Genomic DNA, 15000 nt, shown 5'->3' with positions numbered 1-15000 from the left:
CCTGGTGAAGATCTCACACAACCTCTTCAGCTCTACACGACTGAAACACAGACACAGCATCACACTTTCGATCTATAACTCCCTTTACATATCACTGATAATGGTACAGTTAACTAAATCTGTTTTTGTTATGTGGTATTTTAGTTTGCCCTGGTTCTGTTTCCTGTCTTGCAGCCATTTTTGTAGTCCTTTGTAGTTTTTCTGTTAACTGAAAAATTGCGGGTAGTGTTACACGTAGGCTAACATTTATCTTGAGTCTTTAGTTGAGGGGGAATCCTCAATCTGTGGCAAAGCGTGACTTCTTATATTTGTATAAGAAGTATTTTTCTTCTATTCTCCCTTTATTCCACACCGCTGTCTCCACTGTGCTTTGAACGGCTCGTTTGCTTCCTGCTTCTATGAAGCCCATCCCTCCGAAAAACGCAATGGTCTTAGATTGGTCAGCTGGCCAAATGTAGTTTCCTGTATTTTCATTGGCTGAAGTGCCAAGCACAGGTTAAGGCCACGCCCCTTCCCATTACGGGCAGAAGTCACATCTGCGGAGACTAGCAAGGGTTTATGATGTCACCAACCCAGGAAGAAGCTCGTTGTAGTCCAAACCGGCCATTTTTGTAGGCAATAAACCGCCATAACTTTAAAAGACAATATCTCCGTTTGCATTGAACTTTCAGCGCTGTAACTTTGCAGATACTGTTTATACTCAAGCAGCGACATTACACACTAACTAAAGTTAAAAAAGTGAAATCGCAGCAACCACCCCCTTTAATGTCTCCTCAGTGAGCCGTGTAGTTGGTGGCATGTGTACCTGAGGACTCTCTGGCTCTTCAGAAGGTTTTGGAGTCCCAGGAGCCCCTCTTTCCTCTCGGACCAGTTGGAGCTGGCGCAGTGGTTCAGGATCTCCGCCACGTCCTCCGTCTGACGCAGGTAATGCGGCATCGAGCCGTTCCGCGAGCTGAAGGAACGCTCGGAGCACGCGCTGGACGCGTCGCTGTTGGCATCGTCGTCGGAATACATGCTGGGAGATTCGTACCGCCGCCGCATGGGTCTCTGCTACAGGACAAACCACACACACGTTCAGAGTAAGATGCAATGCATGAAGATAAAACGTAAGAGAAATAACATTGATTTAACAGAAAACAGACATGCAAAGGATTAATGCTCATGGATTGCTTGTTGTTGTGTTTATGCTAGGCTTGTTGCTAGGCTTGGTTGTGTTAATGGGGCCAGTATAACACGTCTTAATACTTCTTTTATCTTTTTTTACGCCATATTTTTCTTCTATTCTCCCTTTATTCCACACCGCTGTCTGTGCTTTGAATGGCTCGTTTGCTTCCTGCTTCTATGAAGCCCATCCCTCCGAAAAACACAATGGTCTTAGATTGGTTAGATGGCCAAATGTAGTTTCCTGTATTTTTAGACAATATCTCCGTTTGCATTGAACTTTCAGCGCTGTAACTTTGCAGAAACTGTTTAAGCTCAAGCAGCAACATTACACACTAACTAAAGTTAAAAAAGTCAAATCGCATGAAACCACCGCTTTAAGCGGTTACATGCATGTGTATAAACACAGTATGTGCTCAAAACCATTCAAAAGTTACAAAAATAATACTTTCAAATAAATGCTGTTCTTTTGAACTGTATATTCATCAAATAATCTTGAAAAAAAATCACTTTTTTCAAGATTAAAGTGAAAAATCTTGAAATTTTTCACTTTAAAATTTAAAATCACTTTTTTATCACTTTCCATAAAAATATGAACTGTTTTCAACGCTGATAATAATCATAAATGTGTGTTGATCATCAAATCCTCATCTGAGAATGATTAGTGAAGGATCAAGTGACATTGAAGACTGGAGTAATGATGATAAATTCAGCTTTGAGCACAGGAATAAATTACACTTTACTATATATTCACATAGAGAACTGTTATTTTAAACTGTAAAAATATTTCACATTTTTACTGTATTTTTGATCGAATGAATGCAGCCTCGATGAGCAGAAGAGACGACTTTCGAAAACACAAAAAATCTTACTGACCTCAAACTTTTGAATGATTTACAATTAACTAATGAAGTGTTACTGAAACCACAGATCAAATGTTGAATATTTTGACAGGTAAAACACTCCATCAGGTGTCCATAAATCAAGTACCTTATTCCTGGAGTCTCCTAAGAGCTGAAGAGGTTCCAGAGAAACGCAGAGGGAAAGTAAAGACAAAAACATCAGGAATGTGATGACAGATGGCAATCAGACGCTGATGTAGAGACGTTATTCTCACCAGAGCATCTGCCACGGCCGCCTCCACCTCCGTGCCCGTGTTCAAGATCCGCATGGCGTTCACAGACGCCGAGATACGGGCCTGATGGATGAGACCGAAACGATCTGAGAGAGAGAGAGAGAGAGAGAGAGAGAGAGAGAGAGAGAGAGAGAGAGAGAGAGAGAGAGAGAGAGAGAGAGAGAGAGAGAGAGAGAGAGAGAGAGAGAGAGAGAGAGAGAGAGAGAGAGAGAGGTTAGTATCAGAGGAGTCTGAGGAGCACATGCACAGAAAAAGCACCGTATACATAAGAAAGAAAGAAAAAAGAACATGCAGCATCCATGTGGACAAAATAAAACACTCAAAATCCTGACATGCTTCTTATTCATTAGCATCACAGCACACAACTCAGCAAACACAAACTTTACATTTTTTAAATTAAAATATAATTACAGACAGAGGTGGACAAAGTACGCAACTCTAAGTAAAAGTAAAAGTACTACTGGTCAAATATTACTCCGTTACAAGTGAACAGATTTCTACTTAAGTAAAAGTACAGAAGTACTTAGTTTTAAAAGTACTTCATCATCAAAAGTAAATTTCCTTTATTATGTCAATGCATTGTTTTATTATTGTTTATCATGATGGTTTAAGCCAGTCTGTGACGCTCCATCTGACATGCTAGCATACAACTACCTTGAACTAATTTCTTTTTTACTTGTATAAAAGTTACAAAGTCCTTTACAAAGTCACTTTAAAGATGAATGCACGGATCCAATACACTGATACACATCCCATGTTCTCCCAACTGTTAATGCTCACTAAAGACATAATCAAGTGAATACTCGCCAAAACAGATCACATTATTTTCTGTGTATTTGTCTGTTCAAGTGCGGGTGTATAAAAAATAATCAAAAAAATCTGATTTCAAAGCTGCCACAGAAACATCTTTCGACTTCGAGGACCTTGATAGAAATGTAGTGAAGTGATATTTCTCTTCAAACGTAGTGAAGTTAAAGTCATAAGTTTCCTGAAAAAAATAATAATACTCAAACAAAGTACAGATAATCAAGTAAATGTACTTTGTTACTGTCCACCTCTGATCACAGAAAACTCAGTCTGAGAACAGCAACTCAAAAGAAGAAATTAAAATACAATAGTAAAACTCATAAAAAAATTAAACATGGAAATATAACATCCGACAGGAAATAAAGTTTAAAAAAATGTTGTTTTTTTTAAACAGTGAAATGTCTCGGTAAGACTTTACAACAAGGGCCCATTATTTAACTAGGTAATGCATTAACTAACAATGAGTGATACATTTGTTACAGGTTTTTTTCATCTTTGTTGACGTTAGTTAATAAAATGTCAGCTCAGGTCCATTGAATAATATTAATACAACTTTTGATTAGAATAATGTATTACTAAAAAGAGTTAAAATAAACTAAGTATTTTCAACGTTAGTTCATGTTCATAATGAATGTAATTAACGAAGATAAGGTGGGGTAAGTGATATCTCAAAACTGCTTGATAAAAGTGTCTCGGGACGAGTACCACAACAAACTCGTAGCCAATCAGCAGTAAGGGGGCGTGTCCACTAATCATGGTGAGAAGAAAGCGCTCAGTGCACATCATTATTCAAAAGGCACACACACACAGGACAGGGGTGTGTTTGTTTTGGTGATTTGAAATATCATCATTGGTTACCAGAAAACACTTACCCCACCTTTAACTAATGTTAACAAATGCAACCTTATTGTAAAGTGTTACCGAAATCTCTTTATAAGTGATTCTAAACTTTCATCTGATTAAATCAGATGCTCTCAGACTTTTACATTGTCCTTTTAATAACAATTATAAGACATAAACAAACAAACACAGACCAATAATCTCACAATCTCCAAATATCTGCTGATTAATTAGCCTGGCACTCAATTCAACATAGAAACATTTTAATGATGCAAAATAAAACTAAAAGTTGCAATGAGGCAAAATAACAGTCCAGGTCACATCCAGGAAACCTGAGCTGGTTTGATTCAGAGAAGTGTGTGTTAGTAGACCCTGTGGGTCTGTGGCGCCACCCTGTGGATAAGAGCTAACGGGGCTCTGAATGTGCCCAAACACACTCTAAACCTGGATGTGACTGACATACACACTTCGAAACAGGTTCAGCATGAGCCCCAGATTCTGGTGCCGTGACCCGGACCACATGCAAGTCACCTGTAAGCAGGACGTCTCCCGCCGTCAGCGCGCTGGTGGAGCGAGAGTGTCTGTGGGACGCTGGGAAGGATCAGGAAGTGGGTGACACACATTTCAGAAAGAAAACTTTAGTTTAACGGTGACCACCTGAGTCACAGCACTTTATTCTTTCAGTTCACTGTATTTTTAGTCTTAGTGTCCAGCTGTAGTTTAAAGGGTTAGGTCACAAAAATGAAATGTATGTCATTAACTCCTCCCCCTAATGTCGTTCCACACCCGTAAGACCTCCGTTCATCTTCACACACAGTAAAGATATTTAATATTTAGTCCGAGAGCGTATGCAAGTGTATGCACACTATACTGTCCATGTCCAGAAAGGGAATAAAATCATCATCAAAGTAGTCCATATGAGACATCAGTGGGTTAATTAGAGTCTCTTGAAGCATCCACAATATGAGGATTTTTTTCTTAATTTGAGGATTGAATACAAACGTGGAAGAGAAGACAATGCTGAATAAAGTCGTAGTTTTTGTTATTTTTGGACCCAAATGTATTTTGGATGCTTCAAGAGACTCTAATTAACCCACTGATGTCTCATATGGACTACTGAGATGATGTTTTTATTCCCTTTCTGGACATGGACAGTATAGTGTGCATACACTTGCATACGCTCTCGGACTAAATATAAAATATCTTAAACTGTGTGTGAAGATGAACGGAGGTCTTACGGGTGTGGAGCGACATTAGGGAGAGGAGTTAATGACACACATTTCATTTTTGGGTGAACTAACCCTTTAAGGGGAAATGAGAGGCGAAGCACACCAGCAGGAGTCTCTTACCCAGCGGACTGAACCCTCGAGCCGGGCTGGTGTCCCGACTGCTCTCCCGACTCGTGTCGCGACTACAGCCCTGACTCATACTGGGCCTCGGGATACGACTGCCCCGCACTTACACACACACACACACACACACACGCAGCAGGAGTCAGCAGCACAGGGCAGAGGAAACACATGCAGGTAGAATGAGACAGAAAGGAGGATGAGACATATTAACAGTGAAGCGCAGCTTAAAATATATCAAAATTCAACTTTCCCTTTAAAGAAAATCAAAAATATGACATAAAATACATAAATATGCAAATAATAAAATATAAAAATACTGTCTATTACATTCAACTTCACTTTCAAGAAAATCATAAAAATATGACAAAATACATAACCAATATAAAAATAATAAAATATTGTCATTTACATTTAACTTCCCCTTTCAAGAAAATCAAAAAACTATGACATAATATATATATATATATATATATATATATATATATATATATATATATATATATATATATATATATATATATATATATATATATATATATATATAAATAAATATATTATAAGAAATTATTATTAAAATTCAACTTTCCCTTTCAAGAAAATCATAAAAATACATAACAAATATACAAATAATAAATTATTATTAGTAGTAATATTATTGTGATGATTATTTATACGCAACATTTCCTTTCAAAAAAATCATACAAAATCATACAAAATATAAACATATAAAAATGTTTTTATTATTATTTATATTTAAATTCAAGAAAATCATAAAAATAAATAATAATAAATAAAAACTTAAACAAATAATTTTTTATTTATTTAAATGTAACTTCTCCTTTCAAGAAAATCATAAGAATATGACACAAAAATAATATAATAATATTAATATACTATAATGTAATTTGTAACATTATTTTGAAATGAACAAAATAAAACAAATCAGAAAAAAACTCATTCAAACATAAAGAACAATAAAAAAAGGAAACAACATCCCAATAACAAAACAAGAAACAATGACATGTTTTTCATATCAGTGTCTGCAGACCAGAAAATATTATTCATTTCACAGAAATATTTTTTATTTATTTTCTCCCTCTTCAATGCAACATTATCACAAACTGAAACTTGAACTGATAAGCTTGAATGTAAAGAAGGGTTTAAAAACCATTCCAACATGTTGTGTTTTAATGAACAGTATTACACAGTGCATGTGGATTGGGATAGATAGATGGATGGATGGATGGATGGATGGATGGATGGATGGATGGATGGATGGATGGATGGATGGACAGATGGATGGATGGATGGATGGATGGAGGGAGGGATGGATGGATGGATGTGTGGATGGATGGATGGATGGATGGATGGATGGATGAATGTGTGGATGGATGTGTGGATGGATGGATGTGTGGATGGATGTGTGGATGTGTGGACGTGTGGATGGATGGATGGATGTGTGGATGGATGGATGGATGGATGTGTGGATGTGTGGATGGATGGATGGATGGATGTGTGGATGGATGGATGGATGTGTGGATGGATGGATGGATGGATGTGTGGATGGATAAATGGATGGATGTGTGAATGGATGGATGTGTGGATGTGTGGATGGATGGATGTGTGGATGGATAGATGTGTGGATGGATGGATGGATGGATGGATGGATGGATGGATGGATGTGTGGATAGATGTGTGGATGGATGTGTGGATGTGTGGATGGATGGATGGATGGATGTGTGGATAGATGTGTGGATGTGTGGATGGATGTGTGGATTGATGGATGGATGGATGTGTGGATAGATGTGTGGATGTGTGGATGGATGGATGGATGTGTGGGTGGATAGATGTGTGGATGTGTGGATGGATGGATGGATGGATGGATGTGTGGATAGATGTGTGGATGGATGTGTGGATGGATGGATGGATGTGTGGATAGATGTGTGAATGTGTGGATGGATGTGTGGATGGATGGATGGATGTGTGGATAGATGTGTGGATAGATGTGTGGATAGATGTGTGGATAGATGTGTGGATAGATGTGTGGATAGATGTGTGGATGTGTGGATGGATGTGTGGATAGATGTGTGGATGTGTGGATGGATGGATGTGTGTGTTTACCTTCTCTGCCGCGGCTGGGGCTCGTCTCTCGACTGCAGCCTTGACTCCGCGGGATCTTACAGCGTTTGTCCGTCGGCGCTCCGGTGGCTCGAGGGATTCTCCCGTAGGAACGACCCAAGAGCTTCCCCGGGGAACTGGAGCGGCTGCCCGCTAGAACACAGACACACGTTTGGGGACTTGATTTAACTCTCAGTGTTACTCTAAATATATCGATAAAAGCTGATGGGGCGACACATGCGTTGAACACAAACACAGAAGCTGTATAAGGCAGAGACGGTCCACTCGCACGTGTTTAAATAAGAGAAAGCATAAGCGCTCATGACATGGATGTCCCTTGAGGTGCACTTAATTAATATTAATAAAGGTTTTTGTACAAAAAAAACAAAAAACAAATATATATGTCAGAAACTGAACACTCATCTGTATACTGTATCAGTGTAGACAGTGTCAGACATTATAATGGGTTTTATTTGCTTTTGATTCAGATGCCAGCCGTTAAAGATGAAGTGTGTTCATTTTAGCAGCATCTAGTGGTGAGGTTGTGAATTGCACCCACTGACTGCTCACCCCTCCCTTTTTTAGTACATAGAGAAGCTACGGTGGCCAACACAGGACAAAATGTCACCGTCAGAGAGAGCAGAGAGTGACTAGCACTCTGTGGAGAAGTTTGTCCTTTTAGAACTGGAAGAAACATGACAAAATGGCGACTTCACGACCCGCGGTGTGTGTAGATAGAAATAGCTCAATCTGACTGAATAAAAACATAACGGTTCATTATGTAAGATCTTTATACACATGTAGTTATATATATTATATTGCATTTCTGTCAATAGATCCTCATAAATATTACACACTGGTCCTTTAAACAACTGAACGGCAGTGGGCGGGGCTTATGATGTGATGATGTAAAACTACTGGTCCATGTCTTCCTCTGGAGGCGGGCATATGCAAATATATTTGCCTGTGTGATGTCACAGATCCCATAATATCAAAACAAGCTGTTTTTGGAGCTTGATTAAATAAATGCTTATGTTTATAATGAGGAGGACAGTTTAAACTATGAAAAAAAAAACTTTATGTCAAACGATCAAGGCAAATTTGATTTATCATGTCATGACCCCTTTTTTACCCCTTTAATTTACTTCATTTATATCTATAGTATGAATACATTTAAGAGCCAAATTACAAGATACAGTTTGTTTACTCAAAAAGTTTGACTTCCCCTTTTGAGAAAATCATAAAAATCTTACCCGTTTTTTGCTTTATTTAATAATTATAATTTATGATGCCATTTTTATCTTTTTTTTTTTTTGTTGATTTAAAATGTGTTATTAGGATATTGAGACATAAATTCAATAATGAGTTTGAGGGATTCAGGGTCTTTCCTGCTTCAAACAGATGGAGCTGAATCTGCACCGCTGGAAATATATTATAAATATATATTCTATCTTTGATTATACCTATTATAGTTTTTTTTGTCATATTTTGAATTAGCTTTCATTTTTATATTTTCAGTTTTCATTTCCATTTTAGTAACAAAAACATGTTTTTTTACGTGCTTTTGTCATTTTTTTTCTCCGTTTTTTAGTTTTCTAAATAGTTTTAATTTATTTTAATTTCTGTGCTTAAACGTATTTCAATTAGTTGCAAAGGCAACATTTACATTTTTTAGATTAGTTTAAGTCTTTTGCGTGATATTTATATTTTATTTTAACTTTATTTTAATATTTAAATGGTAATGGTAACAACGCTGGCTGGAAATAACTAATCGAGGACGTTCCCAAGATGGACGCCGAGTGAACTGACTCGCCTTAAAGGGACTTTCAAAAACAGATACAGTAAGACAGCAAAATAACAGGAATGGGTAAACACAGATCAATAGTAGCAGGGAATGCCTGTCGCAGTGGATCATGCGCTCATGATGGGACACATGCAGACGTGAGTCCGCGTTTTACTCCATACCGTGAGTTTTAACCCCCACTGGATTAGCAGATCTGGATCCTTGATGCGGGACAGTGAAGAGAGTCAACGAAACTACATTACCCATGATTCCAAGCACATCAGCATGATCTAACACTGATTGTTGCCGTGAGCAACGATAACCAGCATACAAAAAGTATGCTGATGTTTATGATGCGGCACACAAAGAGAATTGGAGTTCACATCTCTTCTTTAAGAGGAACGTAAACCAAAAACACTTGAAAGCCACATTATACTGGAGTATAATGTATATTACACTGCAGCCAATGATACTATATATCTACTGACCAGGGTTTATAATCTAGAGCAGGACAGGATGATGTAACTGCAAACTCACGTTGTGATTGGGACACAGCTTTGGCTCGGCTCCTCCCCCTGCTGTCCGTCACAGAAGCTCCGCCCACAGCAGCCTTCTCTGAACTCTGCCGCCTTGTTCGCACACGACCTGCAGGAGAGGAAAATACAGAACATTAAAATGATGTGAGTAAACTTCAAATTTGTATTATATTATTTTGTATATATTATATATAATTAAATATATATTATTCAATCATATACAGTATATAATTATATTACTTAATTTATATATTTATTTATAAAAAAAATCTCAGTAAATATGTTCTTTAATTATATTTATATATAGTTTATTTATATATAGTTTTATTTCATATTTATATGTGTGTGTGTGTGTGTGTGTAAATTTTTTTAAATATTTTTATTTTATATATATATATATATATATATATATATATATATATATATATATATATATATATATATATAAATAAATGAATTCAATAAATCAATATTTAAAAAAATACAGTATATAAAAATAATACATATTCTATATATATATATATATATATATATATATATATATATATATATATATATATATATATATATATATATATATATATATATATATATATATATATATATATACACACACATATTATTAATATATATTATTAAATTATATATATCATTTATTACATAATTTTATCTATTACTATATATTTATTAAAATATTATATAATGAAATATATATATATAATTTATTGTATCATGTTATTTGTTAATATGCATTTATTAAAATATAAATGTATTTAATTTATATATTACATGTATATATAATATATTAAATATACATACATATATATATATATATATATTTATATACATACACACACACACACACACACACACACACACACACACACACACACACACACACACACACACACACAACATTTGAATGTAATACATTTATTGACAATAAACAAACTACTTAATTATCATTTAACTGTGTAAACTAATACATCATGCACAAAACACCATTACACCTAAACACACGACTGCTTATACTCATAAGCCCAAACCGAACACAGATGTTGTGAAGACTCATGCTGACTGACATAAACATGTTCAAACAGGTATATTCATATAAACACTGGAGAATGTTTCGTGTGACACTTATTTCTCAAACTACCCAATAACCATCTGAACCATCTGTCATCTGTGTACGCCTCAAACAGACATTTCAACAAAAACAGCACAGAGTGATAAAGACAGAGTAGGACAATGAGACCCACGCACACACACACACATCTTACCCTCTACATTACCAGCGGCATCTTTGAGCAAGTAAGAGCAGAGGTACAACAGCATCAGCGCGTGTTAGACAGCGGGACGCAAATGGGCTTGGGAACATGCTGGAAGTGCCTAATTCACTTACACTCTTTCAAAATTCATACGTGGAATAGATTGTAATGCCTGAACTAATTATCCTGTAAATAACATCAATTATTAAATAATTATTAAATAATAATATACCATAAATAAAAATAATAATTAAACAGAACTTGAACAAATAAAATATTGAATGTTTAATATAGATTGTCTTGAAATGTATCTGCTGTCATGCATAAAACTACAGTAATACATTTACATTTTTGGAGAATTCAACATTATTCACTTTTAAATTGACCCAAAAAGGCTAAAATGTCTAAGAATAGGCATTAAACTTATTATGTGTAGTTACTTTACAGAAGTACAGTATGATAGTTCAGCAGCTAAACAAATGTTTCATTTAACCATTTGTAAACTCATTAAATAATGTGATATTTCTATCATGAGGTATTATTAAATTAACTAATTAAATAAATATAGAAGTGCCATCAAATGATTAATGGCAATTATATAAATATTTTATATTTAAATATAATTTTTGTTTTTAAATATACACATGCAACGTGTATTTATATACAAAATAATTATACACATTACACACACATATTATGTAAACAAGAACTTTCATTTTGAATGCCATTATTCAATTTGACAGCACTGATGTAAAATAAAAATAATTACATAATAAATACAATTTTATAGAAATGTACAGTTAATGTCCTTTAATTTAATGTCCTTATATATATATATATATATATATATATATATATATATATATATATATATATATATAAAATCTTTTAAACTTTTTTAACACCCAAAAAACGGTCATAAAAGTCCCCTGATTACTGGCTTGTTTGGCTCTCTAGATGAGTATTTTTACTCTGTTTCACTGCTCTCCATCTCTGTAAATGAGTGTGTTTTCTGTGAACATGTATGTGTTGGTTGTGTTACCCAGCGAGGCGTAGGAGCCGGGCGGCAGCGCCGCGGCAGAGCTGAAGGGGGCAGCGGCGGGTACAGCGGGCATTCGGGATTTGGCACTGGCTGCAGCGTTAACATCGACATCACTGCGGGATCGCTGGAGTGAGCCGGACGAAGACGACGCACGAGAACTAACGACTTTAGCTGAGAGAGAATGACACAAAATTACAATTTACACTACCGGTCAAAAGTTCGGATTATTCCGTTTGTTTTTTGAAAGAGTCTCTTCTGCTCACCAAGGCTGCATTTATTTGATTGAAAATACAGTAAAAATATATATATATTATATATATATATTACAATTTAAAACAGCTGTTTTTTTATGTGTATATATAGTAAAGTGTAATTTATTCCTGTGATCAAAACTGAATTTATCATCATTACTCCAGTCTTCAGTGTCACATGATCCTTCACTAATCACTCTCAGATGAGGATCTGATGATCAACACACATTTATTATTATCAATGTTGAACGGTTGTTCTGCTTCATATTTTTGTGTAAACTATGATACGTTACCATTTAAAAGTTAAGTAAGATTTACAAAGAACATCATTAACAAAGTTAATTAATAATTTGATTAATCAAATACAGATTAAACTGATCAAATGTGACAGTAAAGGCATTTATAATATTACAAAAGATTATATTTCAAATAAATGCTGTTCTTTTGAATCTTCTATTCATCAAAGAATCCTGAAAAAATGTATAATGATTTGATAATAATACAACCATTATTAATAACTGAGCACCAATAATAATTCCGCATGTTAGAGAGAAGACTGAAAAATCAGCTTTGCATCACAGGAAAAAATTACATTTTACAATACATTACATAAGACGATGGCTATTTTAAATTATAAAGATATTTCACTATTTTTACTGTATTTTTAATCAAATAAATGCAGCCTTGATGAACAAAACATACTATTTTCAACATTTAAAAGTCTTAATTATTCCAAATTATTCAACATGGCATTTAACAAATACAAGAAAACAATGATACAAGAGTTTAATAAGAAACTATTATCACCAATATACATCTATACTGCTATTATACTAAATTTTATTTCCAAGAAAACTTTTTTTCATATTCTTACTTCTGCTCAAGTTGCTCCCGACAGGTGTTTTAGCAGAAAGCGGCCGACTACGAAAAACAAAATAAGTGAGTGTGAAAAAACACCACATGTGAAAACACACTAAAGAGTGTTTAATAAAGCGTTTCTCACTTCAGACTCTCCTGTGAGCTGGAGGACGAGCGGTCAGACTGCGGCAGAGACATGACGCTGTCGGAGCTCTTCAGGTGAGACTGTAGCGCTTTCTGATAGGTCAGTTCCAGCGCCTGAAAGAGATGCTCCGCCTCTTTACTGAAGTGGGCGTGAAAACCCCAGTAACACCTAGAACAAAATGATCAAAACATTCATTCAGATTACAGCTGATAGACAGAATAATACCATTGAGTCATTGGGAGAGAAGTTATCAAAATTGATCAATGACCATATTAATACACTATATTGCCAAAAGTATTGGGATACCCCTCTAAATCACTGAGTTCAGGTGTTCAATCACTTCATGTCCACAGGAGTATAAATCAAGCTCTAGGCCTGCAGACCTTCTACACACATTAGTGAAAGAATGGGTCGCTCTCAAGAGCTCAGTGAACTCAAGCGTGGGGCCGTGATAGGTCGCCACCTGTGCAATAAGTCCATTCCTGACATTTCCTCACTACTAAATATTCCACGCTCAACTGTTAGTGGTACTATAACAAAGAGGAAGTGATTGGGAACAACAGCAACTCAGCCACGAAGTGATAGGGCACGTAAAATCGCGTGGGCGGGGTCAGCACATGCTGAGGGTCACAGTGTGCAGAAGTCACCAACTTTCTGTGGCCTTCAGATGAGCTCAAGAACAGTGTGTATAGAGCTTCATGGAATGGGTTTCCATGGCCGAGCAGCTCATCCAAGCCTTACATCACCAAGAGCAATGCAAAGCGTGGGATGCAGTGGAGTAAAGCAGCCGCCACTGGACTCTAGAGCAGTGAGACGTGTTCTCTGAGTGACCAATCACGCTTCTCTGTCTGGCAATCCCATGGACGAGTCTGGGTTTGGCGGTTGCCAGGAGAACAGGACTCCTGACTGCATTGTGCCAAGTGTAAAGTTTGGTGGTGGGGGGTGGAGTTGTTTTTCAGGGGTTGGGGTTGGCCCCTTAGTTCCAGTGAAAGGAACTCTTAATGCTTCAGCATGCAAAGACATTTTGACAATTTAATTCTTCCAGTTTGGAGACATCCCTTGTGTGGAGGAATTTGACTGGCCTGCACAGAGTCCTGAGCTCAACCCGATAGATCACCTTTGGGATGAATTAGAGCGGAGACTGAGAGCCAGGCCTTCTCGTCCAACATCAGTGCCTGACCTCACAAATGAGCTTCTAGAACAACGGTCAAAGATTCCGATAAACACACTCCTAAACCTTGTGGAAAGCCTTTTATTAAACCCTACGGACAAAGAATAGGATGTCATTAAAGTTCATGTGCATGTAAAGGCAGGCGTCTCAAAACCTTTGGCAATATAGTGTATCAGCCAATATTTACATTTATTTGATTAGTGCAAGTACAACTAGGCTGATATTGGAAGTTGATTTTATTCATATAGGCTTCACTGCTAAACAGTTATTCATTTACATAACTATTCTACATTGTAAACATAGCACAAATGAAGAATCACTCACTTTCTAGCAACCGATCTGGCCTCAGAGTCGGCATCATGAACTCCTTTCTTAATGGTTTCCATCAGGACAGCGATGTTTCTGAAGAGTCGAGAAGATAAAAGTGACTTTTAGTGTGATAAAAACATTGAGTCCATTCAACCGCTCGGCCAAAACTCCACCACAGCAGAACATGAGCTGGAATCAATGAATCGGCTGTCCCTGCAGACCTC

The 15000-nt window shown here is 36.2% G+C and overlaps 1 protein-coding gene across 1 annotated transcript in view; it reads right to left on the bottom strand.

Annotated features, from left to right (window-relative positions):
* The window catches only part of LOC137058713 (CLIP-associating protein 1), a 95915-nt gene that overhangs the window by 25593 nt on the left and 55322 nt on the right, over window positions 1-15000 (bottom strand). The window contains exons 16-28 of the mRNA XM_067432102.1: window positions 14792-14869; window positions 13297-13464; window positions 13168-13214; window positions 12043-12213; window positions 9734-9841; window positions 9379-9417; window positions 7417-7566; window positions 5293-5400; window positions 4475-4534; window positions 2279-2382; window positions 2152-2175; window positions 806-1050; window positions 1-40 (exon numbers count right to left, since the gene is read on the bottom strand). The exon at window positions 1-40 is cut by the window's left edge and continues 24 nt beyond it. Of these exons, the coding sequence (XP_067288203.1) occupies window positions 1-40; window positions 806-1050; window positions 2152-2175; window positions 2279-2382; window positions 4475-4534; window positions 5293-5400; window positions 7417-7566; window positions 9379-9417; window positions 9734-9841; window positions 12043-12213; window positions 13168-13214; window positions 13297-13464; window positions 14792-14869 (1342 nt within the window). The remainder of the gene's footprint in view (window positions 41-805; window positions 1051-2151; window positions 2176-2278; window positions 2383-4474; window positions 4535-5292; window positions 5401-7416; window positions 7567-9378; window positions 9418-9733; window positions 9842-12042; window positions 12214-13167; window positions 13215-13296; window positions 13465-14791; window positions 14870-15000) is intronic.

The sequence above is a fragment of the Pseudorasbora parva genome, chromosome 22 (genome assembly GCF_024679245.1).
Source record: "Pseudorasbora parva isolate DD20220531a chromosome 22, ASM2467924v1, whole genome shotgun sequence".
NCBI lineage: Eukaryota > Metazoa > Chordata > Actinopteri > Cypriniformes > Gobionidae > Pseudorasbora > Pseudorasbora parva.
Note: the sequence above shows the minus strand (reverse complement) of the source record. Positions and strands in the feature narration are given on the sequence as shown.